The sequence below is a fragment of the Pseudopipra pipra genome, chromosome 1 (assembly GCF_036250125.1).
Source record: "Pseudopipra pipra isolate bDixPip1 chromosome 1, bDixPip1.hap1, whole genome shotgun sequence".
NCBI classification, from domain to species: Eukaryota; Metazoa; Chordata; class Aves; order Passeriformes; family Pipridae; genus Pseudopipra; species Pseudopipra pipra.
In genome coordinates this window covers 26,444,436-26,471,717 of record NC_087549.1, presented here as the reverse complement: position 1 = coordinate 26,471,717, position 27,282 = coordinate 26,444,436, and the positions used below count along the sequence as shown (strand labels likewise).

At 34.9% G+C, this 27,282-nt stretch overlaps 1 protein-coding gene across 2 annotated transcripts in view; it reads right to left on the bottom strand.

Annotated features, from left to right (window-relative positions):
* Window positions 1-683: 683 nt before the first annotated feature.
* Window positions 684-27,282, bottom strand: part of MMP16 (matrix metallopeptidase 16) — a 165,254-nt gene continuing 138,655 nt past the window's right edge. For both annotated transcript variants that reach the window (XM_064649432.1, XM_064649440.1), the window contains 3 exons: window positions 19,873-20,023; window positions 15,962-16,077; window positions 684-11,549 (listed from right to left, as the gene is read on the bottom strand). In XM_064649432.1, the coding sequence (XP_064505502.1) occupies window positions 11,215-11,549; window positions 15,962-16,077; window positions 19,873-20,023 (602 nt within the window). In that variant the 3' untranslated portion in view covers window positions 684-11,214. The remainder of the gene's footprint in view (window positions 11,550-15,961; window positions 16,078-19,872; window positions 20,024-27,282) is intronic.

Sequence of the window (27,282 nt, the reverse complement as noted above, 5' to 3'; positions counted from 1 at the left end):
TTAGAATGGAAAAGAGCAAAGCTTCAGGTAGCTTAGGCACGTGATGAGTTTGGCCTCAGGTCTTGATCAACTTACAAGCACTGCCTTCTTTCTTGCTAGGACACTGAAACAATAATAACTCTATGTTTTTCTCCATATAGACTGAGCTTGTTCCTGGTTTCCTATGCCCACACATATGCACAGGTGTAGAAAACCTATAATGTACTATATTTGCCGTCAGCTTTAGAGCAACTATACTGAGGGGACTTTTGACTGACTCCTCTCTGGTGGATTATGACACTGGGTTGAGATGTGGGAGGGGGTTTGGACTAGGGAATTGGATTTTGGAGCTCTCAAACCATGACAGTTACATACGACAAAGGAGAGAATTCAGCCACCTGTTCATCATTTTTAAGTGGTTGTGACGGCAATATCCAATGGCTCTTCAGACATTATAGAAGTATGTCCACTGTCACTTACTCCACTTCTTTTCCATAAAAATTAGTTTTTACTACTCTATTTTGATTAGAAAAATCAACTGTTTCTTTCACCTTGCTCATACCCAGATATATCCATAATATCTCTATACATTTTCATAATCTGTTATTATACATGGGGCTTTCCTGTTCTGAGGCTAAATTTGGCTTTATGCTGTACAGTATCTAAAGAACAGCAGCTATAAATCTCACAGTAATGTATACCAATTAAACCACAATGCCTTTATGAAAATTTTTTTCTGTTCTCTTATTTATTGACAGATTTTTTTTTAATTACAACACAATGAAACGATGGTAAGTACATAAGATGCAATAGTATAAAAAGCCATTTTAACCCTTCCCTTGGTTAAGACACTTACAGCAGACAAGAACTGCCCCACCCCAATCCCCCCTTCTCAAAAGAAAACAAAAAATAAATATAAATTAATAAATATAAAACAAATCACTGCACAGCCCTTAACTCTTTGATTGCCATGGCAAGAATCATAATGATGATCCTAGCATGTGACGTTCTGTGGTTAAAGGTTGCCGCAGCAGTCAAAGGGTTATAGCATTGTAAACATAAGTACTTTGTTGAAAATGTTGTCATGTTAATGGTCTACAGCAATGAGATTATTATCATGACCCCTTGACCTTTAATGACACAACAGTATAAGGAGTTAAAGAGATTAGCTTGGTGAGCTGTTACATAGATTAATTAACCCATTTAGTTTAACAATGCACTATGAGGTCTTAATTTACTAATAAGAGACAACTTGTGTATAATAAAACACTGTTCAATGCATTGATCAATAAAATCAATGAAAAAAAATCAGTCTAAGCACCACAAATTTTTGCCTGATTATATCTGACAGTCATAATACACTTTAGCACCATTTAGTCAGCCTTGCGATTGCACACAAACAAGCTTTGTGTTTGTCAGTACAAGCTACCTGAAAGAATAACATATGTCAGTTATAAAAAGGTTACTGTATAGAATGCTGTGTGAGCCAATAAAATAAAATAACAATAGTAAAATGAAATTTAGTTGCAGAAAGCAAATAAATGCTCCAGTTATTTTGATACTAACACACATCCTAATGAGCAGAACATGGGCATGAAATGAAGATGGGGCTATGCAGAGAAAAGGGAATAAAAATGAGAAATGTATTTCACACAGAGAAATTATCACATCCATATTCTTATTTGTCAGGCTTTGCAAATTAAATGAATAACTGTTGGGTAGTTGAAGAAGTAGAGCTTGAAGAGTTTTTGTTTAACAATGTGTGAGTGTTATGGTCATGTTACGCATAAAACCACTTTCAGAAATATCCTATCAACTGCATGAACACCCTTGTCTCTGCATGAAAGGTTGATTTCCTCTTTCTCTGAAGTGGAGAATAAATAAGCAAATTACTGTGTGGGCAAGCTGCAATTGTAGTAGCTTCTAGCTAACATATTGGAACCAGAACAATTTCTGTTGGAATTACAGAGACGAAGGAAAGTCAACAAGAAGGAAAATGGAATCAACTGCTAAAACAACACCCAACAAGCAGAACTAAGGAAGAAATCAGGTTCTGATAGATACAAGAACACAGCACTTAGAGAGAAAGCAAGGTGCATGTTATTCAGAAAGAGAAACAAGGATCTGTATGAAGATCGGAAAACAATGTACCTTTCTTGTATATATCCATATCAAACCTTGGTTGACTAAAGAATGACAAAACAAGCTGCACATGCTTTAACTGCTAACAATACTAACCAAGGGACTGGCAAGGAGCAGACATTGCCTCCCTCAAACAGCTTCTGATCATATAGGAACACCTATCACATAGAGTAAACCTCAGAAGTCAAACACCTGCATCTTTCTCTGCAAGTTGTGACTGAACTAAGCAATGAATCCAAACTAAAATAGCAGATGACAAAGGGAACTCTTCATAAATGTTATTTATGCTATCTAAAAATTAGGACTGATCAGAAAACGATGCATAACAGCAAAGCATTCTGCCACGCAACAGTGCATATTATGCTACAGCAGTAATGTAATGGCAGTTGATGTATGAGTATGAATTGACTTGTGGTACAGAAAGGAATCCAGCCATAAAATTCTTGTCTGAATATCCATGACACAGATTATAAGCATCAGAATGCAAAGGAGAAAGAGGCTAAATGAGGTTAAATGAGAACTGGAACCACTGGAAATAATACAAACTATTGAAATGCAGATTTCTAGACTGCTCACGTTTCACAGATGTCATAAACCATGCATGCAAATGGTATGCAATGGCTGGCATCGAAATTGTATTTATCAATTTACATATAGAAATACCAATAGATGATCTATCCAAGGGCCATAAAAGTACTTCTGTTATATCAAACACTTCAGGACTGAGATATCACAGAAGTAAAGATACATGGCTATAATGTAGACTAATAGAGGTTAAAGGCTTCTTTGTCCTTCAGTATTTCATCCAGTGGAGTTCTTTAAATCATAGATAATTTTATTGGATCTAATTTCTGAGAACAAATGTAAGAACATTTCACTGTGACCAGTTTTTGCACAGAGATTCAAGCTGATATTAATTTGGCTAAATCTATCTCCAAAGATTTTGATTGCATCAGATAAATAATGTACTATATTTGCCATCAGCTTTAGAGCAACTATACTGAGGGGACTTTTGACTGACTCCTCTCTGGTGGATTATGACACCAAATATAGAACTCAGTGGACATTTTATAGGCTAACAGGTAACTTTGTTGTTGGAGACCAATAATACTTTCAAAGCTATCACCAACTCCCTGATAAAATCTCTTCCCTTTTATTGTTGATTACATGAAATTTTAGTGGTGTTAGTAGTCCTTGTCTGACAAACATTCCCTTTCTGACAAACTGATGTTGTACTTGCAATTATAAATCAAAATGTTTTCATTCCTTTTTTTGTATTCTTCTGGCAAATAAAAATGAAAATGTTCTTATGCTGCTTTTCCTGTGTCTGCCTGCAGACTTTGACCAAAGGACCTAGTTGGTTTTCCTGTGGGTCCTAGAAGTTGTGGAAAGAAAGCTCATGACTAACTTTTTTCTGAGAAAGATTTCATTTAAAACTGTAATTGTCATCACTGTGATGCACGGACTACCACTTTCAAATGAATGAATATTGATAGCAGATGATGATATGTGTGTCCTGGATGATGAAAAAGGAAGATCATAAGCCTTGATCTATCCTGTAAAATGATTTTCAACCAGATGCAGTAAGACAGTACTGTGCATGAATTGATAGATGTCTGCATGGTTTTGGAAACATAGTAAAGACAGATGTTAGGTGTATACCTAGTTGACAATGCTTTACCTAATGCATTACATAGAGTAAGAGATGGGAATTATTTGCATCATCACATGTTCCTTCAGTTCTGGATTTCTATTTGATGTTAAATTTTCTCGGGTATAACAATCTCATTTATTTCTGTAAGCTGTGTGAGTATTGACAATGGCTATCCTGAATGGTTTTTTTAATACTTTTCATCTACCTGGGCATGCACGGCTAGAGTTTATAGCACTTTATCTTATGATGTAAAACACAACCATACAAGTTGCAGTTATGCCTTGCAGGTATGAACCTCATTTAAAACAGCACTGTACGTTGCCGATGGTGTCTTCTGGATACACGTCAACACATGTACCATTTCCTAAGTTATATAATTCTACGTATATCCAAGCAGACAAACTGCTCAGGTTTAACTTCAATATGGTGCTCCCATAAGATATGAAGATGATTGGTATGTGAGCACTGACAATTTTGTGGCAATAGCCAAGTATAGCATACACAGTATGTACATCTCTCTTTAGAATCATTGTATGCCTAAAAATAGGGCTGCAATATATCAGTTGTAAACCACTACTCTTTGAGCTGTATATAATATAATCTAATTTTGAACACTGACAAAGAGCATTATAAACTGTCACTTTACACTATGTAATTTCTCTTCTTTAAGGTTGCAAAATGCTAGTAAGGGACCCAAATTTGTCTTATACATAATAAACAAGTTAGCACTGATTGCTTGCTGACACTGAGCACTTTTGGTTTCTACAAGGCAGATGACTTTATGCACAGTCATGAAAGCTATGAATGTGTGTGTGGACTGGGTGTTACATGACAACACATTAGGATGAAAATGTGGATTAAACACACTTTTTCTGACTTAACACACTGCTCTGCAAGTGGTGAATCCATATGGGCATGCACTGATTGGCAGTTACATTGTTCTGTTGCCAGTGTATAAGTAATACAATACTTCACTAAAAATTCTTCAAACTTCATTGTCATATTGTTGAGGACTAACCAGGTACTTTAGGAAGTTATTTTATCTCAGCCTTCTGTTACTAATCCCAGTTCCCAGAAAGCTAGTTCCCAGAATGAGGGATGGGTGAATGGGTTATCCAGGAACACGTGCATGGCACAGAATGAATGTGATTATTCCACATGTTAGTGCCAGGCAGCAAGATGGAAAGAATATTCAGTATATATATTACTGCAAGAGCAAGAAAAATAAGGGGCATGAAAGGCTATGAATTAAGATATGCTGAGAGCTCTCCAAGGAGATTAAAGTTGTAGTTATAAAAAGGACGTGATACAATTTCATAGGGTAGAAGTTACTATTAACTAAACAGAAATCTTAGGTTTATGTGGTGGCTATAATTATAATCTGTGGATGATGTCATTCTAGAGAAGGAGAAGAAACTAAGCTGTATGACCGGAGAGCTTTGTGCCACCATAAATGCAGCATGTGTAATGATTATTGTTTATGTAGTTTTCTGTGACAGTAAGCAGCACTATGCTGCATGCACATCCCAGTACAGAAAATTGTCTTCAGCATGCTAGTTTACATCAGCATTTCTTTATTTATGTCTTCTCTGCCTCTAAAATTTATTTCATCTACACTATTGGCAGACCATAGCAATACTTAAGGCTATCTCCACAAAGCAAACATACTTTATGTATGCTACTCACAGAATGTCCTCTTTCAAAGACATAATGGGCAGGTACAACTGCAAATGTTAATAAATTGACTATAATTTGTAGATGATATGCTCAGGTTTATGTATACTGCGAAACAAGACCTGTTTATGACTCACGTGTTTAATGCTGTATATATGCTTCTTTGAAATACATTTTGATTTTAGGAACAGATGTTTCCTATGATCACATACTGATGATCCTTCAAAATATGATCTTCTGATTATTATTAGGCATTCCTAGCTACATATATTCGAACATCAAATAATGCCATATCATACAAAATGTATGCCGCCTAACATTAGAAACTACCTTAGATAAAGCATCAAATGGAGCCAGTTACAAGTGATGGTAGGCCTTTGATGCTTAGCAGACATTTTCAGCATGACATGATGGCACTGAGGACAATGTTTTTCTCTATCAGCCTTTGACATCACAGATGGCAAGTCACAAGAATGAGTTAGGAAGATTTGACTCACACATTACATATTTTTCATGAGACTAATGGCAGACAACTCATTGAATTCCATGCATATATCAGACATTAATTTTATGAGCACACGGTTCATTTACACCCGATTTTGTAACTGACATATGTTGAAATGGTCTTATAAGAACCACTCTGTCTGCACTCTGTGTAGTGTGAGCTAAGGAAGTATGCCTGACATTACAGTGCTGGTGTATCAGTCACAGCTATACTGTTGTATTCAATAACAGCTTATCTGTTCCTCGGCTCCCACACAATATTATTTGATTTACAGTATAGCTGAACACGTAAGTGGCCAGTGACAGTTGTTTCTTCCATAGACAATAATGATTTCCCTTATGGCTCATAGAGCTGCAGTTATCTATTTACACTTCTGGAAACAGACGTGTCCAGAGACAGTCTTGAAAACAACAAAAGGCAACAGGGAGGTATTGCTCTGTAATGGCTGCTTCATGTCTCCTACTGCCATGGTGCAGGGTTTCCTTCATCTCTGCTAATTAGGTGATACAACTTAGTCCACGTTGTGAGAAGATATGGAAGCCAGGACAGAGCAAGCCTCTGTAGTCATATATCCTTGCTCCTCCACCCAGTCATCTTGTGCTCTCTCCAATTTAGGCTGCTAATGGTATGGTAGCTTGCATCTCTACTTTCTTAAAAATCCAGTGCCTGGAATATTCACTATTCATTTTGCTATGTGTCTTTTTTAAGGTTTGTCCTAATGAAGATTAAAATGCAAAAGAAAATAAAAAAATGAGAATAGGAATGTAATGCTGCTGTTGCTAATAGGCAGACTGACTTTCTAGTCTATGCACTTTTTTCTAACCAACAAACTAGAATTAGATTCTATATAATTTGGTACCAAAAGCTACATTTAGCTGACATTTAGATTTTGAAGTAAGACCCCCAAAAAAGTTGAAAAATCAAAAATTAAACCTTACACTTTGTTTTTAACCCACAGTGCTAATGGCACAGGAGTCTTGATCAAGCAATTGGGAGGTGAAGTATACTTCTAAGAAAAAGAGTAAGTCTGCCCCTTATGTTTAAATCTATTAGCTTCTGTTATGCTCATTCATAAAATTAGCCTTTAAAAATCTTTTTCTTTAATTATTCCCTCCCTTTGCCCCACTTTGAAAGCAGAAAAAGATCAAAAGTTCATAGGAATATATAAAATGTGTATTACATTTATTCAGGAGACTTGAAAGGGCTCCTTTGGAGCCATTTGAGTCTCTCCATCCCAGCCTATCCAGTAAATATACAGTTACATATTTTTTAAAATGTACTTTTTGATAAAAATTAATTTTTGTCTACAGTCAATAACCTTTTCATAGGTTTATACATTGAAAGGCCAAAGGAAACACTGCCATCATCTACTCTGGCCTCCTGCATCATACAGACCATAGCACTATGAAGATACACGACCTTGTGTAGTCAGCTTGATAGACTGTAGCTGATTAACACAACACATATTCAGTTTTGTATTGTTCCCCAGTACAGATCATGACAATAGCAATATGGAAATGTTTATTAAAAAAGTTACGGCACATGAGCAGGAACCCAGATTGCAGAACTGAAAATATTTTAAATTTGCTTTTTCTTAATTCTGATAGTTATAGGCCCTGGTAGAGAAACAGCTATTCAAAAAAAAAATTGTCTTCGAACTTTTACTCATTTGAGTTCAAAATTAGATCAGGCAACATCGCTCATTTACTCAGGACTTCTATAATTTGAAACTAGCCAGTAAGTATTTGGAAATTACAGTGAACACAATAGCTCCTACATCTTTTACTTAAAGCAAACCTTTATGACTGCATTACAACCTACTGAAAATATGAGTATGTAACAGAAATGTTGACACAATCTTGCTCTGCATGACATAAACATGCCGGTATAATACTATTTTTCTCCCTCTCTCTGTATATAGCATATATGCACTTTTAAGTAAAAGAAAATAGATTAAACAGTCAACTTATCATGTATTCATGTATCTTATGTACCATATACCAAGCACTAGAATTATCACACTTACCTTCCTGCATAATTAAATTATCCAAATACAAATATTTTTGTTACCTTATCAAAGAACAACAGTCAACATGCTCACCACTTCATTACTGTCAGGGAAACAGTTGCACAATAAGTTAAAGCTGCCATGAAAGATATTTCAAAATTGAAGTGAAATTTTCAAGTGAATAAAAAAACCTCAGATGAGATGCAGTTCTGACTTCAAAATAATATTAAGTAAGTTCTCCTGTTGTAGAGGAAAAACAAATACAGAATAAGTAGTGCTGTTAGCATTTTCCTCCAACTATCCAAGGGAAAAAACTGGAACAGCAACATCAATCTTTTTGTTCTGTGTGTAGCAGAACATAAGTTGTAGTTTGTTGACAATAAAAAATTCTCCATGGATTAAACTGTGTATGTGTGCATTTGTGTGCTTTTATAAGTATACAAACACACACGCATATTAACATATATGACAAACAGGCATCAAATTTTAAATTCACCAAATGAGCTGATCTGCAGTAAAAATCCTGTGTTACTAAACCGTCAATAAATCTATATTTTCAGCAACAACTGAAATGAATTTACTAAATAATGCTATGGGCTGATACTGGTGCGCTTCTAACCTACAGTATGCAGTACTTCTACAAAACATCTCCAAAATGCCATCTGCATTGCATTGCATATTTGTTGTAAAACTATATCTTTTCCTAATCTTCATTTTTGTTAACCATACATATGTATATCTGTTTATGCTCTAAGAAATAAGTTTGCAATGCTTTATAGCATGCCACATACGTTTGAAAGTCCTCAAATCAATATAAAATCATGTAATTGAAAAAAAAGACATACTATTTTTCATGCTATGCTCAATATAAATATAAATTCAAGGCAGTCAAGCTATCCATTACCAAAACAATAATAATTGTAATACATATGTATATATACCTACACTCTCTAAAAAGTGATCCAGTTATGTAGATTAAGAAACCAGTAAGAAATTGGTTGAACATAGTATAAAAGTCTCATTTTATGTAAAAGCCCATACTGGCCATTTCAAGTATTTTAATACTTTCCTATAACCTTTTCATTAATAACTAGGTATTTGTAGAAATAATAATTTTATACTGAAAATTGTATTCAAGTTAAATAAAAATTAACTTCTGCTGTAGTTCATTTTTAGAGTGTGCATGTATACATAGCAAAATACCTTTCTACAGATCAATCATAAATATTTTAGTCTGTGACAGTTCTTTCCTACTAAAACACTTCAATGTTTTTTTCTCAAATTTTTGGATCATATCTATCAGGCCTTTCAAGAAATAAAACTCAGTTCATTTGCAACACCAGATTCCCTTCAGTTTGTGCCAGTTTGCAAGTTAAAGGTCAAAGACACAGGACAGTACACTTTAAGGAAATTCAGACAGTGAAGCTGTTCACAGAAGACAATGTTTAACTTGGTAATGACAGTCAACAGGTCAATAATCAAGTTCAAGGCAAGCTGTTCATTGTTGCAAAAGTTACTCCCCTCAAATCCTGGCTTTCATAAAAAACCAGGTGTCTGACTTTTGGGGTGCATCATTCTGACCATCTTTAATAAGTTCACAGCCCAGTGACTGTAAAGCCTATCACTGCAAGAAGCAGCTCCTAAATCAATAAAGAGGTCTGTCATTTGCTGACTTTTCTCTAGGAAAAAAATATTGATACAAACCTGCTCTGCAGGTCACATGAAAATGACAATACTGCTGTTAGCACAAATTACACAGAATGACAAAATGTTTTGGTGGTCCCTTGGCTCTGTCAGTGATACCATGTTCGAGTGAAGGCCAGAAATTTGATTAACCCTTTGAGAACTATGATGAACATGCAAAAGGGTAACACACCAGAGGATACTCATGCAATATCAGAGTCATCGTCTTAGCTTTCCTTTGAAACTGTAACTCTACCTCTGCAGAGGTAAATTGAATTATCATGCAACATAGTTTCAAAAGAGAAATCCAAGATGCTTAAGATAAGAAGCTAAGCTATAAAATTGTTGCCAGTTCAGAAAAATTCTTGGTAAGTGGTAGAAATTATTAAAATAGGTTTGGTTCCTTTAAAAAGAAAGTAGCTGGTAAATATATTTTGTTTTCTATTTATGTTACAAAGGCTTTTCTATCAATAATGCAAATAATTAAAAACACTCGCAGTCACAGGAAATCTGTTTTGAAAAACTGATTTTCTTTTTAAACCGGTATTTAAACCTTTAAACCAAACACAATCCTATAATTTAATGACAACCAAGATTAACATCCACCAGACTCTGAAAATGGATGCAGTAGTTCTCAAAGGGTTACACCACCTATATAATACCAGTCTCGAGTTTATCAATAGCATGTTTGTTGCTTTAGTTCATCAAAATCCACTTCAGAGACACACTGCTTTTTACCATGCTTTGGAATGAGTGCTCCTGATAGGCCTATGAAAGGCCTGGGCAGTCAGCTTGGTACAGCTTGGGAAAGGTTATGTAGGAAAACCAACGAAAAATCAAACAAACCAATAAAAAGATTCTGCTTGAATATAGTATTGGATATAAATGAGTTTAAAACATTGAGGACATAGCCCAGAGCAGCTGTAAAAAACACAAAATGAATGTATTATTAAGGCTGTTACTATATTGCAGATATTTTGGCCCCTTGTTTGTTGGAAAATGGCTGTCCAAGCAGTCTGAAGTCCTGCGTGTCATTCGAGTCTCCCACATGACAAAACTGGAAGTAGGAGTATAGGACTTTATCTGTAGCAGACAGAAAGCAATCCTCTTTGGAGACAAAGCTGTTTTGGGTCTTCTCACTTTCCTGAAAGTCCATTGTTGGTTGTTGTGTTTCTCTAAAAAAATTTACTTTCAGCAAAAAATTTTTCAAAGGGGAACAGGCCTTAAGGGGAAAATGTAGAAACATTGGAGATATTTTTTTTTCCTCTTCTTTAGTTAATCCTGATAGTTTATAGGGCATTGAGTGTGCAGAGGAAAGGCCTAGAATCGAATGACAAAGAAAGACAAAGGACTGAAGAAACAGCAGATACTGTGTATCATGGAAGCTTCCCAGCTGAGCAAATCGCCACTCATGCGCAGGACAGGCAACCCCCTGGGTTTTAAAGATCAGCTTTGTTTCAGACTGACAGATGCCCGCTCCTAGCTAGGAAACTGCATAACAGCTCTTGTGTTGAATCTCAAGTTACCACAAACTCCTGGGAGGGAAAGACAAAAAACCAAAACCCTACATCACACCCACTCTTGCATAGAGCGTTTGCAGTACAGTATGTGGCGGGGTGTTCCTTTCCTTTTGAACTGGAACACAGTGTAAACCAAGACAAGGAGGCACAAGGCCAGGATGCAGGGAATGACGATGGCTATGGCTTTCACAGTGCTGGCTGTGTTGTCCAGTTTGATGACAATGTCAACGTCATCTTGAGGGCTGTGTCGGTCTTTATCTCGATCTGTTGGTCCATCACAACCCATAAAATCCTTGAGGATAGATCTGGGATAGCCAGGTTCCACCCTGAGCATCTGGTTATTGAATTTCCAGTACTCTTTTCCTTTGTAGAAATATGTGAAGCCTGAGGAAGAAATTTGCAATTATTTATGGTCATATCAAATCAAATCATGTCATCAACACACCATGACGGAAACTACTTTTTGTAATTGTAATAATAAATTTTTCTTTTTGTAATTAAAAAATTAAAAAGGTGTAAGGAGTAGACTTCAAATCTTCTTTAGAAATTTAATTTCTTTACTGTCTCTAGAAAATCTAACATTGGGGTTTGGATGGTTTGTTGGTTTTGGAGTTTTGTTGTTGTTTTTTATTTGATAAACTGGGAATTTTTTTTTTTCATTATTATCAAAAAGAAAAAAAAAGAGAGAGAGAGAGAGAGAGAGAATTCCGGAGAATATGATCTATGACAAGCCAAGATCCAGCTGATTTGTTCATTCATGGAAAACCCAAGTAGAGTTGGAAACTCCAGGGCCAGGACTTTAAAGCATTGCAATATGGGAAGTCTACTGAAATAAATTGCAATGTTATGCTATGTTATCCAGATATAAGAACTGCCCCACTTTACTGTTACATAGCCTATTGCTGTATTTCACAAGGAAACTGGATGAAGTAACAGCATCTTTCACATGAGAAATCAGGTGTAACCAGATTTAAGTTTTCTGTAAAGAGATGGTATTTGTTCGTTCAGGGACAATCCAATGTTACTATTAAACATGCCTAAATGGAGAAAAAAGCTTGATTCTTACCAAAAATCTCCATTACTTTATTATCCCAACTGAAAAATTACATTGATCTGGCAAGAAACAAACCTTCAGGATGGGTGAACTTCCTTCTACTGCTTATGAACTAAATGGAAATAGCTGAATTTTTCCATATCTTCACTTATAGACCTCAGTTTACTTCCCACAGTACTAAAGGCTACTAAGGCAGACTGGGCACTATTCATCATTTTAACAATACTCCTTGAAGAAGTTGGTAACCGTCTATCTGGAGATAGTATTAGTAACCACCTGTTCAATCAACAGGTATTTTCTTACAACTCTAAACAAGAAATAAATATTTGATGGTATATTTTGCTGCTCAAATTGTAAAAAAATATTGATCATCTAGTACCATTTTCAGAATATTTGAGTATTTCAACATTCTTCTACATTACGCATTGTTGTAATTTTGATAGCCTTCCTAGCCAATAAAAAGGTACCATTTTCCTTTTCTTAATCCCTTTCAGTTTTATTACCTGAAAATATGCTAGTAGATCTATTGAAAGGTCTAATATAAGTCAAAAAGCAAAAAAGAAAATAAACAAAAAGTACTGAGCTGTTTGAAAACAGTAGCTAGACTTGTTCAGAAAAAGCCTTCTATTCTGATTGGAATGCAACAAAAAAGAGGACTGGAATTCTTTAAATACGATGAAATTTTAAAATTTTAGCATATATAATTTTCTTGAAGCAATCTGTAGTTTAAATGAAAAGTATTATCAAATGCAAAATTTCAGTATTTTGAGCCACATGTATTTCATATAATAACATGTATGTAAGTAGGAAAGTACTGGACATACTGGTCACAGATAATATTTCAAGTATGGAAATTTGATGTATTATCTCTGTCAATATTCTAATACATATATAGAGACTGTATAAAGATATGGCATCTCTAAATCTATATTCATGCATATATGCAGGATACATGTATGTATACAACAGGGGTACAGGTAAGTCAAAATACAGACGTTAGTAGTAATTGATGTTATACAGCAAAAGGTCAAATTAAAACTCTTAAAATAAAAACAGCAAAGGAATTTCCAGCTGCTATACATCCAACAAAAATTTTTCAATCAGAGCACCTTTTCAGCTGAGAAACTCTGAAGGTAGTTTAAACTTTTCTGCCATTTTTGCTGAAGCAGCAACCAGGATAACAGCCAGTTACAGCTGAAAAATGGAAATTAGCAGCAGAGAAGCTTAGTTCTAAGAGACTGAGTAGTTTTACTGCTTCTCGCAGCAGAACAAATGGCTTCATATGAGTGTTGAAAGTAATTTCATCTAGTCTGCTTACCTTGTTGAGCCTGCTTTTGGGAGCTGCTACTTAAAATTTTCCAGGTACTAGTCACTGAGAGTAGTGAGTATAATAGCTGACCCAAACAGCAACAAAGGGCTAAGTAGTCACTAATATGTTAAATGTGCTTATGTAGTAAGGCAAAAAAAGGTTAATGAACTAATAAGGTACTTTTTCTCTTCCTTCTCCCTTAAAATTGCCCCATCATCCACTTTAGCAGAATTTCTAGCTGAAAGGTAAAATTTTCTGTGCTGCTCTCAAGACGGAAAGAGATTTCTCCAATCTGGAGATTTTTGTGTGATCTCAGATTCCATGGAAAAAAAGAAAAGAAATTTCTTCTCCGTCTCCTTCTAAGAGTTATTACCACAGTGTTAGAAAGCAAATCACATTATGGGAAGTAGCAGGGAGAGTTTCAGAGATGCTACCTGCACCTTACTAAGCTTTTAGGACACTGAGTCAGAATGCTGATTAGTGTAGGAAATAATTTTTTCTCATCCTTCCCAAGCCTTTTAAGGTGAAATTACCCAAAATTTTTGTCGTCAGTGAAGGAAACCCCTTCATAATCAGACTTATTGCAGGTGTTCATTTGCACAGTTTACACAACAGAAAGAGAAGGGAAATTAAAAGTATCCTTTAAAATGAAATGGATTCACTGAAAGAGTTGCTTTCACTTGTTCTCTTATAAATGTATATAGCAAAACTTCTTTATCAACTCTGCTTCTGTCCAAAGAAATAAAAACAGTTTCAGACAAAATGAAATCAACTTCTTTACAATTAAGCTGTGATATTTCTTATTTCCATCTGCTTTTGTTTATTTCTTTCCTCATACTCATGACAGTGGAGTTGTGAACTGTTTCTTAAGACTTCCATTTTCCTGATTTCAGGGAAAATGTCTTAGTGGTCTTCTTGCAAACTTTATGGTGTCATTTTTCTGCCCTGGGGCCCTTAAAGGCTTTCTGAGATGCCCAAGAATTCCCTACTTCCTTTCACCTCCTCCACAATCTCTTGTCATGTTTTACCAACTTGCTTGTTAAAAGAGTCAGGCAGACTATCAAAACCAACCACTGAGGTTAAAAAGAGAAGTGGCTTTAATGTAACCCAAAGTCTTTCCTGCCTTAGAAATATATATATATATATATATAAAATTCCCTTTGAATGTAAATCTTTAAAAATGCACTTAAAAAGTAATTAAAGGAAGCGGTTATAACCATTATGTTTGTCTGTGCATTCATAATGTGGGTGACTATTTCCACATATATGTGTATTTGCAAACAGTTAATTACTGAGTGTACGCACTCAGTAATATCATGTATGCAGAATATCATCTTGACTGACCTACTTTCCAGCTAAAAACAAAACAAAAAATTCCAATCTAGCAAGAAGGCCAGAATACAGACAAGGTTTCTTTTTTTTTTGGATAAAACAGAGACAAAACAAAAAGCAATTAAACATATTTCTGAAAAAAAACCTCAAACATTTTCATGGTAAATTACTTAATCAAGTTAGAGGTTGAAATATGAGACTGAAATGGTTTATAAAAGGAAATAAATATTTTTATCTTCTTATTAAGAGGAAATTAAAATAATATGGTAACATATATTTGTGTGCTGTCTTGTAAGGCAAACAGAATAAACTCAGAACCTATTAATATATAAATAAATCATATAGGCCAAAAAACAACTGTCCAACAAAGATAAGTGACAACAAATGCATATTTTTATTCCCATCAAAGGGATCTAAATTCTGTGCAGCTGAGGGCTCTGTTGGCAGTGTGCCAGCATCTCCTGGGTAGCACTGAATTCTCATAAGATGGAGAAGATTCTGGCTGCTCTCATTCATTTGGAGATGTGTCCAGCTGAGATTCTAGGTATGTCATAATGCATCTTGATGCATGTAATAATACTTCATACTAAAAGTCCTGTTATCTGTATTTGTGCATCATGGGCTTATGACATCTTCAATTTACATAAATTCATAGGGATATTTCTGCTTAGTTAAAGATTTTGCTCCTATTCTCTAGTTTTTCAGAATGAAAGCAATAACTTCTAAGCTGTTTAAACAGCCAACGCCTTGACAATTCAATGGAAATATACTGTGTATACAAAGCTCATTTTAAGACGTCATATAATTCAGCAGAGAACACAAATAAAGTGAATTAAGACAGAGGAAAAAAGAATGAAAAGTAATGTTTATAACACTAAATTCGAAAGCTTTCTCTTCCTTACATTAAGGAAGAGAACAAACAGCCTGGTATAGGTGAACAAACAGCCATTTTCACTAAAGCCAGTTCTATAGCAGGAAATATTCTGTTCATAAATCAGGAATTCTTTCACTACTTAAGCTGAATAGTCAATCATCCCTCTACTACTCTATCTTACATAGAGGGTGTAAGTAAATCATTAAAACAAGAATGTGTTTGCATACCATTTTCTTTGTGGACAAAGGCTCCCTGAGGAGATTCTGGGATACCTTTCCAAATTGTGATTGGCTTGGGATAACCAGGGTCCATGGATCTCATTTCTTCACTGTACCTCCAGTACCTGAATTTTTTTAAAGAGGAAAAAAACGCTCATTGGTAAGATAGAAGATAGTAACTTTATATTTTCCCCTTCTAACACTTGTTACCTTCATTAGCCACAAATGGGAATACTTGACTTCTTCTCTTTGAACATACTACCAGATTTCAAAGGAATCTATTTGCTGACTGGACAACTGCTTCATGTAAGCAGATAGAAGATAAAAGATTTTTGTACTTTGACAAGTAAACCACCATGTACCTCACTTATAATAACTGCAATTCTGATGCCTAGGACTTTTGCACAGTGACACAAAGATGCAACACATGTAAAAAAATACTTTAATGTTCTAAATAACATTTTAATAATGAAAGTGACAGCAGATTCAGATTAAAAAAATCTTTATATGTATGCATTGCAGTAGCTTTTAATTTCATTATCCCTAAATAAACACAATGTGATACAAACTTCAACCCACTTTTGTGCCTTTTTTCCAGCCAGCCCTTCTCTTCTCAAATTTAAAAAGCTTCAGCACTCAAATTCTAGTAATCCTGAAAATGTAAGAAGTATTTACACTTGTGATTTTGTTTACACTTACAGATGATGTTGATAATTTCTTTTTCCTTATACTGCCTGTTAAATTGCTATGCATATCTTATGAGTTGGTTCTAAGAATCAACATACTGCATCCCTAGTATCCTCTGTGTATCCTGATATAATATTTCAGTGGGTCATTTCATATTTTGATTGACTCCACTAATTTAGAGAGTAGTTTTCTTGGACAACTTTTTTTTCCACAATCAGCTTTATTCATATGAAAATTACATTAAAAGGCAGCCACTCACCATTTCAGGACATCAAAAACCTGAAAATATATCACTATCATTGATAATCTGGTCACTGCTAAAAACTTCACCCTTTTCCTCATTGGACTTCAGTTTTTAGAAATCCTTGTTATCATAATTCCTCATATATTAAAGAGTCCTTAAGTGGATGATATTTTGTTCCTGCGAACTTACGTAGACACTAATTGATTCACATCTTATTTTTTTTTTTAAATAAAGTGGTCTAAACTCCTCAATTTAGACAATGCTCCCTGTGGTGCATTTCTCTGGCTTTAAACTTTCGATGAAATTAAAAGGTGGCAGATTTCAAGTGGGTTAAGAGCTAGCAAGTTAGATTAAAAAGATGTATTTTTTCTTTCTTATGCATAAATTATTTTTATAGTCTGATTTCTTAGTCTAGTCACATATGCATCAGTAACCAGTCAACAAAGCAATGCTCTTTATTTGGAAATGTAACATCTTTGAGAGTTTACATGCAGAAAGAAACAACACGAAGAAGTTGCAAACAAAGCTCTGACATCAATACTATTGAAACCGGTTCTTCCTCATCTTTTGACTCTAATTTTCATCCTTAGTTTACATTTTTTTAACAAATATATTATGATTGAGTTTTATGAAGAAAGAATATTCATTTAAAGTCTAAAGTACATAAAACTAGTCACACCAGACGGGGGCATAAACAAGCTCATGTGTCAAGCAGTGTAGCAAACCGATTATCATCTATCCTGCACTACTCAGTTCTGGTAGAAGAAGAATAAGAGAGGGAAAAATATTTTTTGTAGTCATGTTTTTCCCTCTTAAGGTTTCATATAATTATTTGGAAGAATTATCATTAGTGTTGAAATAGATAATTTCAAATGTTAGCAGCAATGTTCCATATATGAGCTGGTTTAGACATATAAGTATTACAACAGCATTTACTGTTTTGACTTTTAAATCTTGTTACTGGTTTGGTTTATGGGATTTTTTTATCTGTTTGTTTATTTGGTTGCTTGGTTGAGTTTTAATTATTATTTTTATTTTATAGCCAACATTTGATGCTTTTTATTCTATTGCTCTAATTTTTTTTTATGTATACCATTGTACTGGGACATTTAACTGTGTCTAGATTCTGCCCTGGAGCTCTTTAACTACAGATTATTGTCAAAATCAACTAAGTGTACAGGTCCTTGAGGTACACAAGAAGTAACATACTTTGTTACATTGATGCTGGCATAATTGTTTGCTTTCCTTTCATTCCTAATTTATGCCACCAAGAAGCTGCATTTATGTTATACCTTCTTCACGGAAAGATCCACATCCATAACAGACTTCTACGTACTACTAAAACCAGCAGGAGAATCCAACTCTAACTTTGCTTTAAGAAAAAATTGTGATATAAGCAATACACATTGAGAAACTTAGTGGTATATGGGTTTATTCTCACTGATGGTCAATATCCTCTAATAGCTCAATTATCTCTGCAAGGCTCATGCTCAATCTTCTTCTAACATACTGTATTGCATTTATGTCTTGCTGAGTTTCATTGTGCTTGTTAGCTCTAAGTAGGGAGCAGATGTTTTCTCTGCTTGTTCCTTTCATCTTCTGTTATTACCAATGTGTTTTAGGAAAGTCCAGGCTATAAGTAACTGCCTATGCATGGAAATATATAAGGACATTGCTGAATAAAGCCTAAAGAAAGTACAAGTCACAAAAGATTCCTTCTGTATAAACTTTAATAATGTATGTGGAGGTAGAAAATTATTACCTGAAAATGAATTTATATTTGTTTTATAAAATCTACTCCACCATAGGAAGCAAATTATTTAGGTGACTTTCTACTTCACTGTGGAAATTGATTGCTTTTAATGATACCTAATTTTCAAACACGACAAAAATTTTACTTAGCTACCTACTTTCCCTATTTTTTTTTAAAAAAAAGCTTTAATAATAAAATTTGTTGCAGCAATCTGTAGTGTGATATTACAGTACTGCTAAAAAATTATGAACTGTAGTGTGCTAAATATATTCTACGATGTGCATGAAATTAATTTCTTAAGTGATCCATGAATACTATTAGTGTCTGAGAACTCTACCACACAGCAACAAAAGCAGTTATAGTTTTAATAATACTAATAGAAACATCACAGTCATTACTAAAGAATAATTCTTCTCTGAGCACACAGAATTTGCACAGTGATACATCAATAAACAAACACAGTATCATACCAAAAACCTGCAAAATCCATCATTCAAATAACTTGCAGGGTTTCAAATATTAATGAGTTTTCTTGACATCTCTATAAAGCAGACAAATATTCTTTCCTTTTTTTAATAGACAGGGAAATGAAGACACAGAGACTAACTGACTGGTGCAAATCTTTTTCAGGAATGGAAAAGAACTCAGATTTCACATTTTTTCTGTGTTTTTGTTTTTTGGGTTTTGGGGGTTTTTTTGTTATTAATCATGACTATAACTGTCCGTTCTGAAGGGAACTATAAGATTTATTTAAAACTGATTCCAAGAAACTTCTCAAATTCTATTTTAGCTTCCAGGTTTAGCTGTCATTTCCCTTTTATACCTCATTTTTAAATAGTCATTTTCATTAACCTTAAAAAGATTTGGATCATGCCTTCCCTGCTTATGTGTTAGGGTTTAGAAATGTGGATAAAAAGAAGCAGGTAAGAGTGTACATAAATACATTGCTTTGAATATTTAAGTTTAAATTGCCACACCCATGACTTGCCTATTCACTTCTAAAACACAGCTTTTCTACTGTATATACATATTCCCATTTCAGGATACTCACACAAATATAATTTAAGTTATAAGAAATGTGAAAATAGCGTGGTTGTCTATATGGGAGCAGTTAATTTCATCCACAGAATATGAACTGTTTAAGCGTCTTGACTTCTTCTTTTGAGAAAGAGAAAAAGGTTAACATGTTTAGCTGATATCCACCAAGCTGTTTCCTTGCAGAATTCCTATACCAACCTATCTCCTTTGAAGAAGTAGGTTTTTCCAACATCTTCCCACCAAATTGCTGAATCAATGCCATGGGAAGGAATTCCACTTCCAAGTGTTATCAAATCATGAGGATAACCTGGCTGGAGAGTAGTGTCCTTGAAAATCCAGAACTTGTTACCTGTGCAAAAGCATATATATACACAAACATATATGTGTGTTAGTCATCAGTACTCTCAGTATTAATACACTCCTAAGAAATAATGAAGACTCCCAAAGGGCTGTAGTAGTGGTTCAACCAAACACAATGACATGAAAATTGTTCTGTCACTGCACATATTGCTAAATTAAATATGTTTTAAGGATACTTTGCATTTATAAAGCATCTTCCTTTCAATAAGCCCACAGAATATTTTTTATACCAACTACATAGTGATCAAAACCAGAATGAAAATGAAGTTATCTTAAGAGGCTCTGTGGTTGATAATGTAATATATTCACAGAAATACAAAACAGTTTCACATTTCATGAGGAAAGAAGAGTGAATTTTATAAGAAAATAAGGTAAGAAAACATTTAAATAAATAAAAATTTTTGACACATTTTCTAGTGTGTTCTAAAGACATACAACTAAGATTCTGAAGTCCCACAGGTGAAAGCCTTTTGTCTCTGAATTAATGGTGGGTCGCCAGTGGCAAGACTTAACCTTTGGATGTAGGTGACAAATCATTCAAAACCACCCAATTGACTTATTACATGATAAAAATACAAGGTAGTTGTATGACTCTAGCTGATAGCACAGCATCTGCACAAACCTCAGATTACCCAGGTTAGTCAGGTTACTGTCTCAAACACGAATAATAGCCTAGCGCTTCCTGGACTGCAATGCTCAGTGGCTGAATCCCTACTATTGCAGTTACTAGATAAATATATTGTCTATATAGGGGTGTGCATGCCTACAGAAGCAGCTACTGAACCAGTGTTTTATAGTATAGATCCCCCCTGTGGAGAGGATGCTTCCAGTGCTCTGTCTTGGAACTGGACAGCTTACCTCACCAGTTCACAACTCCAGTTTCCAAGATTCAGTTTTTGCTGTACCTTCCTAGCCAAGCTCTTTCTCAATTAACACTTCCACAATTATCTCACCTGCTTCATCATCTCATATTAAGCCTATAGTCCAATAATTTCCCCAATAATAGTGTTGTCCTCCTAGGGTCTTCCCAACATACTGTGCTTCCTGTCCTATTCTTGCAACTATCTTCTCCATTTTACATTTTTGTTTTCTTCTAATTCTTCTTCAAAACACACTTCTCACCTGTGTCTTTTCAGCAGAGACTTCTCTTTCAAACACAGACAGCTTTGGCTGAAAAAAAGGGAATAAAGATCCTCATATGCTCCCTAGAAATAGGGAAAAGGGAGCATAATTTGCATTTACGTACTTATCTGAAGAGCTTGCTTTGATGCCTGTCTTCTCTTTGCACTGTCCCACAGGGACACTCCCTTCAACCTAGACTATAGGCTCCATTGTGTAGGAACCATGTGTTTATTTTCTCTTTAAAGCATTACCTTCATCTATGTTTCCAAAAAGCATTGCTATTTTTATTAATAATTATACTGAAGGAGAAGATACTCTTTGACATCATGTGGACTCATCTGAGTTAAATCACAGAAAGGTCTAGAGAAGATCCATGAATATATATATTGAATTGGCCTTATTGGATACTTCAGTTTGGTCTATCCATTGTCATTTATGATGATAATATCAAAAATATAAGGGGAAAATTTTGAAAATATATTTTGCTCAAATACATTTGGAAAGAGGACTTAAGAGATAAAATCATTGCTGCTTACATTAGTCTTTGTACTTACCTGTAAGGCTAGACTGGCTGTTACACAGATGTAGGAGATTAAGGTACTGTATTATATAAATATTTTATGAGGAAATGTAATATTACCCGAAAGACCTAGGATCAGGTGTATGACAGAAGCATCAAGAGGGAAAATCCATAGAGATGTTTTGCAGTTGGTTTTATATTCTAGCTATCCCTCAGTGATATTAAATGTTTGTTTAAAGGGAGGGGTTTTTTAATCTCCCTGTTTGTACTACAGTGATTTAAAGCACGTTTTCATTTTATCACAGTGTTAATTAGGAGAGGGGGTATAGTTTCCATCCCTCCCATGCTGGGTTTCCAGAGTTAATTTTTTATCAGCTTCTTTACAGCTGCTTGTCACCCACTTCCAAGCACAGACACTACAGTTTGATCAACAGATCCGTCTTATCCCCCCTGCCAGTTGAAAGAAAAAAGGACTCAAAGAATGAGTAGAAACAGAGCCATTTGAAGTATTAAAAATAAAAGAGGCACAGAGATCCACGAAGAACAGTCATGGAAAACTGAGGTCTGTGTTGACCTGGGATTAAGGTTTGTGCTAACCTGTGATTTACCTTTAGTGAAATGCCTTAGAAAATTCACTTATAGGGTTTGATCACGACAGAGGTGAGCATTTTCCATCATTCTCTGTCCCTTCTCCTACGTGGTTTATACTTTTGCCAATTCACATAACAGGACACAGAAGGCTTCAGATGTTAATGGCAGTTTCAAACGCAATGATAAGAAAAGTCATGGGTTTTGGACCTTACTAGTTGGTACTTACAGTGTGAATACAGATGGCATCCAGTGAATGATACTGAGCCAACTCATTTATATTTCAGAAGATCATTCAAAATGACAGCTGTTACACAGCACTGAAAGGCATATGCAGTGCCAATACCTTTCTCTGTGTCTCACAAGGAATAAAAGTAAAAGCAATTGTTGTGAATAGATCACTATCTGCCCTACCACAAGGAGGCAAAATTAACTATTAACAAGATCAGGTCATACCAAAATAAAACAGGGTTGAGCACATACCATTATAAGTGACAACACCACTGAGCCAGGTATTTGTTACTTATTCAGATATACTGAAATAGAAGGAAAGTGTATATGTGGGAACAGACTTAAGAAACTAAATTCTTCTTCACATAATTTCTTACTAAGAAGCAAATTCTTTCTCAGTAAATTTAAGAGAAAAGGTAAATTTAACTGCATTTCAAGGAGACAGTAGGGCTTTGAGAGCTCTAACATATGTGAGCAAGATCCATTGATGCTAACTAGAGGGAATTTTATTTAATATTTGCTTTGGAAGATATGTTTAGTCTGCTGTAACTGTGTTGATTGTTAATGAGAAGTACTGTATATAAGAAATCCAAATGTTCCATCTGGCTGACAGTTTTCACTTTGGTTTTTTTTGTTTGTTTGAGTCTTTTTAGGTGGTACATTGTTGATTTTGTTGGTTTGGATTTCTTTTCTGCTTAGCTTCTATCCCTCAGCTGGAGGAAGGTGGATGACTATTACTAAGAGGATTTCAGAAAAGTCAGAATGCAATATTAGAAGAAGTTAAAGCCGGAAATCAGGTCAAAAAACCCGCCCAACTGTGATGAGAATGAGCTAATTTTATTTCTAACTTATGTTTATGTAACTTAAAATATATTACAAAGTAATGCTTGTCCGTATACTTTCATGTAGCTCATGTTCCACTCCCACCAGTAAATAGTTGATGCACTCCAATAATTGTGAGTACAATGGAAATAAAGAATATATGAAAAAACTAGAATAGTTAAATTTTTATTCTTTTTATAGGTAACTAATGCTTCTTTAGAGTCATAACCTTTGTCCTTGGCAGAATTACCACTGTATTTATTTTACAAAGTTGTTTTTTTAAGGTCTTGTTGGTACGTTTGTTATTCTCACAGAGAATAAAGCACCACATTTCATGAAGTCTGGTCAATCTTCAGAATGTTTCATCTCTCTGCTTTTCTTCCCTAATGTAAGATCTAATATAATAAGAAGCAGATTGGTAAGGTCACAAACTGAGAATAAAGCAAGAGATAAAAAAGCTAAAATGTCTTACATTTTGCAATAATACTTTGTTAAATATCAGCACTGTAGGGAAACAATTGAGAAGGATGAACCATGCAATTATTTGAAGTCTCTCAACATCTACCTTTGACATTCTAAAAAATTACTGGAAATAGAGGGTACCTGTATTGCTATGGTTCACTTAAAAAAATGAATATTTACTGCTAGATATTTTTCAGACTATTTAACTGCCTACTAACTACTGCAAACAATTATGCAGTTTCTAGCAATTGTAGTTCTTCCTCTATAGAATTGGAATGATAAATAGTTGTGCTTCTCAGATAACAGAAACTGAGTTTTTTGTTCATATTATTTGCAATTATGATGTATGTGTAGTGCAAGAAGTGTGTGGTATATAATCACTGTGTTAGAGGGGTGAGATGAATTCTCAAAATTTTAAAGAATTATATGCAATTGAAATCAGTTAAAATATTTAATATCTAATTCTGAACGTTGTTTTTTCCTGTCACCTTTCCTCTTTATTTTGATCTTTTAAGCAAGGATCAAATGTCTCTCTACTAGTACCCCCAAATTACTACCCATGCTTCCTTCTTTTCTCTATTTCCCACATTAAGTTTCTGTCATTTCTCTGTTCCATGATTGACACTATAGTAAATCTATTTTTCAATATAAAACTGTCAGGCCATGGGGTAAGTGCAATTGAAAGTTGTGATGGAGGCACTGGTAGTATGAGTTTTACAGCAGCCTTCTATTGCTACATTTGGTTTACCATGACATTCAACAGCACAGATGGTTTGAAAATTTCATTTTTAGCATGATATAAATTCCCGCAGGTACACAGAATGAATTTTAGTATTCACACTTTCTCATTAAAAAAAAAAAAAAGTATCTTTATAGTGCCATCTTCTTATTAGCATTCAGCATAGACACCAGCAGTGAATAATAACAAGAATGTAAACATCTGGTTTTTATAAGCAGCTATCCACCAGATTACTGTGTACTTTACGAGTATGGTCTGGTCTACTGGAGGCTGATGGGGTCCATCTGGCAGAGAAAGGAAAGAGCATTTTTGTTCATAGGCTTGACAAGCTGGTAAAGAGGGCTTTCAACTATAGTTGTTGGTGGAGGGGCACTTCAGTCCATCCCACTCCTACCAGTGTGATGCCAGTGCTGGCAAGAGATGTCCAGAGTCTGGGGAGGGATCACAGGTCAGCAGCAGAGCACCTGAAGAACAGCACAAAGGAATTCCAGCCACTCCAGCCAGTAAGTCTCTTTCATCTGGGGCATCAAATTAAATGCTTCTACACAAACACACGTATCCTGGGGAATAAGCAACAGCAGCTGGAGATGTGCACACAGCTGCAGGGCTGGGATCTTACTGGCATCACAGAGACGTGGTGGCATGGCTCCAATGACTGGAGTATTGGAATGGAAGGCTACAGGCTCTTTAGGAAGGACAGGCAGAGAAGAGGAGGTGGGGTTGTCATGTCAATGACCAAGTTGAGTGCATGGAGCTCTGCCTGGAATAGATGAGGAGCTGGCCCAGTGGTTATGGGTCAGCACTAAAGGGAGGGCAGGAACAGGTGACATTATAGTGTGGGTCAGAGGAGTGCATAGTGGCATTAATTCAGTACAAGTTCTCTGCTTTCACTTATTCCATTTTTCTATTTTATTCTCTGAATAATGGATCTAAATATTGGCTTAGGTACGTGCTTTGTTAACACATCTATATGCCAGGCTTCAGATTTAAAGCTCATTCTAGAACTTACTTGTTTTGACCAGTTTTAGATTGGTAAAGCACACCAGTTGTTCATCATCTTAGCAACAATCAACTTGTCCATTTCTAGCACCTTTGGGAGGAGGACAGGTGCTCTTTTCCAAGGAAGAAATTTTGTTAGGGAGTGAAAGAAACAAGACAGTGAATGTTTACCTACAGTCTATTTATATACACTTCTGTAATCATGTCCCACAAGGCAGATTCTTCGTTAACCTGAGATTCTCAGTTAAAAGGAATTTTCAAGAACAACCATACAAAAGACTCAGCTGAACTTTATGATTCTGTGGCAGTGGACATAATGAATTACACTGATAGACAAACACCACCAGTTAGATATTGCAAATCACGAAGAAGTGACAGAGAAACAAATTTTTTTAAAAAAAATTGCACAAGGAAATTTGAGGAATTGACTTTGGCAAACAAAGGGACAATACAAATGTCATTGGAAAAATAATGGAAGAAACTTTGAAAAGAAATCATATGGAAAAATACCTGCAGCAGAAAATCCAAGTATCATATGATCTCAGCTAGAAGGCATAAAACTAACTGATCTGAAATCAGATAGCATAAACTGGGGATGATGAGAAAGGAAAACACAATGTTCTGACAATCCTGCTGCTCCTCCTTGCTTTAATTAATCTTGGTTTGATTTCCCAAGTAGAAAATAGAGAAGTTGCCTCCTCCTTCTGTCGTTTGTTATCTATAACCTACAGACTACTGAGTATACCCATTCCTCTAAGTCCTAACAGGAGCCAGTAAGCATTGGGTGAAGAGTTAAATAATGATAAAACATATTTCAAGGTCACTGGGAAGGAAAGAAGGTATAAGAGTAAGCTTGACCATTTCTGTCTGGAGCTCAGGTAGTGGATCCCAGCATTATCAAGGCTGAGGTCTGGAACGCACAGGGTAGTTCCTTTGCTCTATGTAGCACTAGTGAGCAAAGGAATATCTACCAAATTATATTTGTATCCTCCCATGTCCTATGGACCCAAAAATCAAGTAGAGGGATGGAGGTACCTTGATCATGGCTCCAGTCTTAACAACTTCCCAGAATTAATGGCTTGAAGTTTATTTTATGGCAACAAAAGTAAAAACATATATTGTATTGAAATCATACAAATAGAAAATGTACTATATGGAATTTAATTTTCCTCATAATTCACATAAAAAATACAATTTGTCTATTAGCAAAACATAAACTTCACTGTAGTGTTATGTAGTGTCTCTGCATGTTATTAAATATTTTTCATTTAACATTCCCAAGATCATAATATTTCCATAGTGAATTAAATATTATTTCTAGTTCCCTGTCAATGATTCAACTTGTAAAAATGAATTAATTTTTGATGTAACAATTCAAAATAATTCTACTATTTTTTGTAATGAGTTAACAAATTAATCACTTACATCACTAAATAGCTGAAAAATTTTCCACATATCTGTATATTAAATTTCTTCTTTCTTCTCTTAAATTATCTTATAAAACATACTTTACATAATTTGCAAACTTTCATTGCTAAATATGTATTTATTAAATATATAGTATAATTTGCTCATTAAATCTAAATTAAATACATGTTCAAGAACTTTAATTTTGAAGAACAGCAGATGTCTGGACCAAAACTATGAACAGAATGATAAGCAAAAATTCAATCCATAACGCCTATTTTCTGCAGTTTATGCTTCTTTAAAAATACTAAATACACGTCTATGAAAAAGATAATAATTTTCCCCACCCAAAACTCCT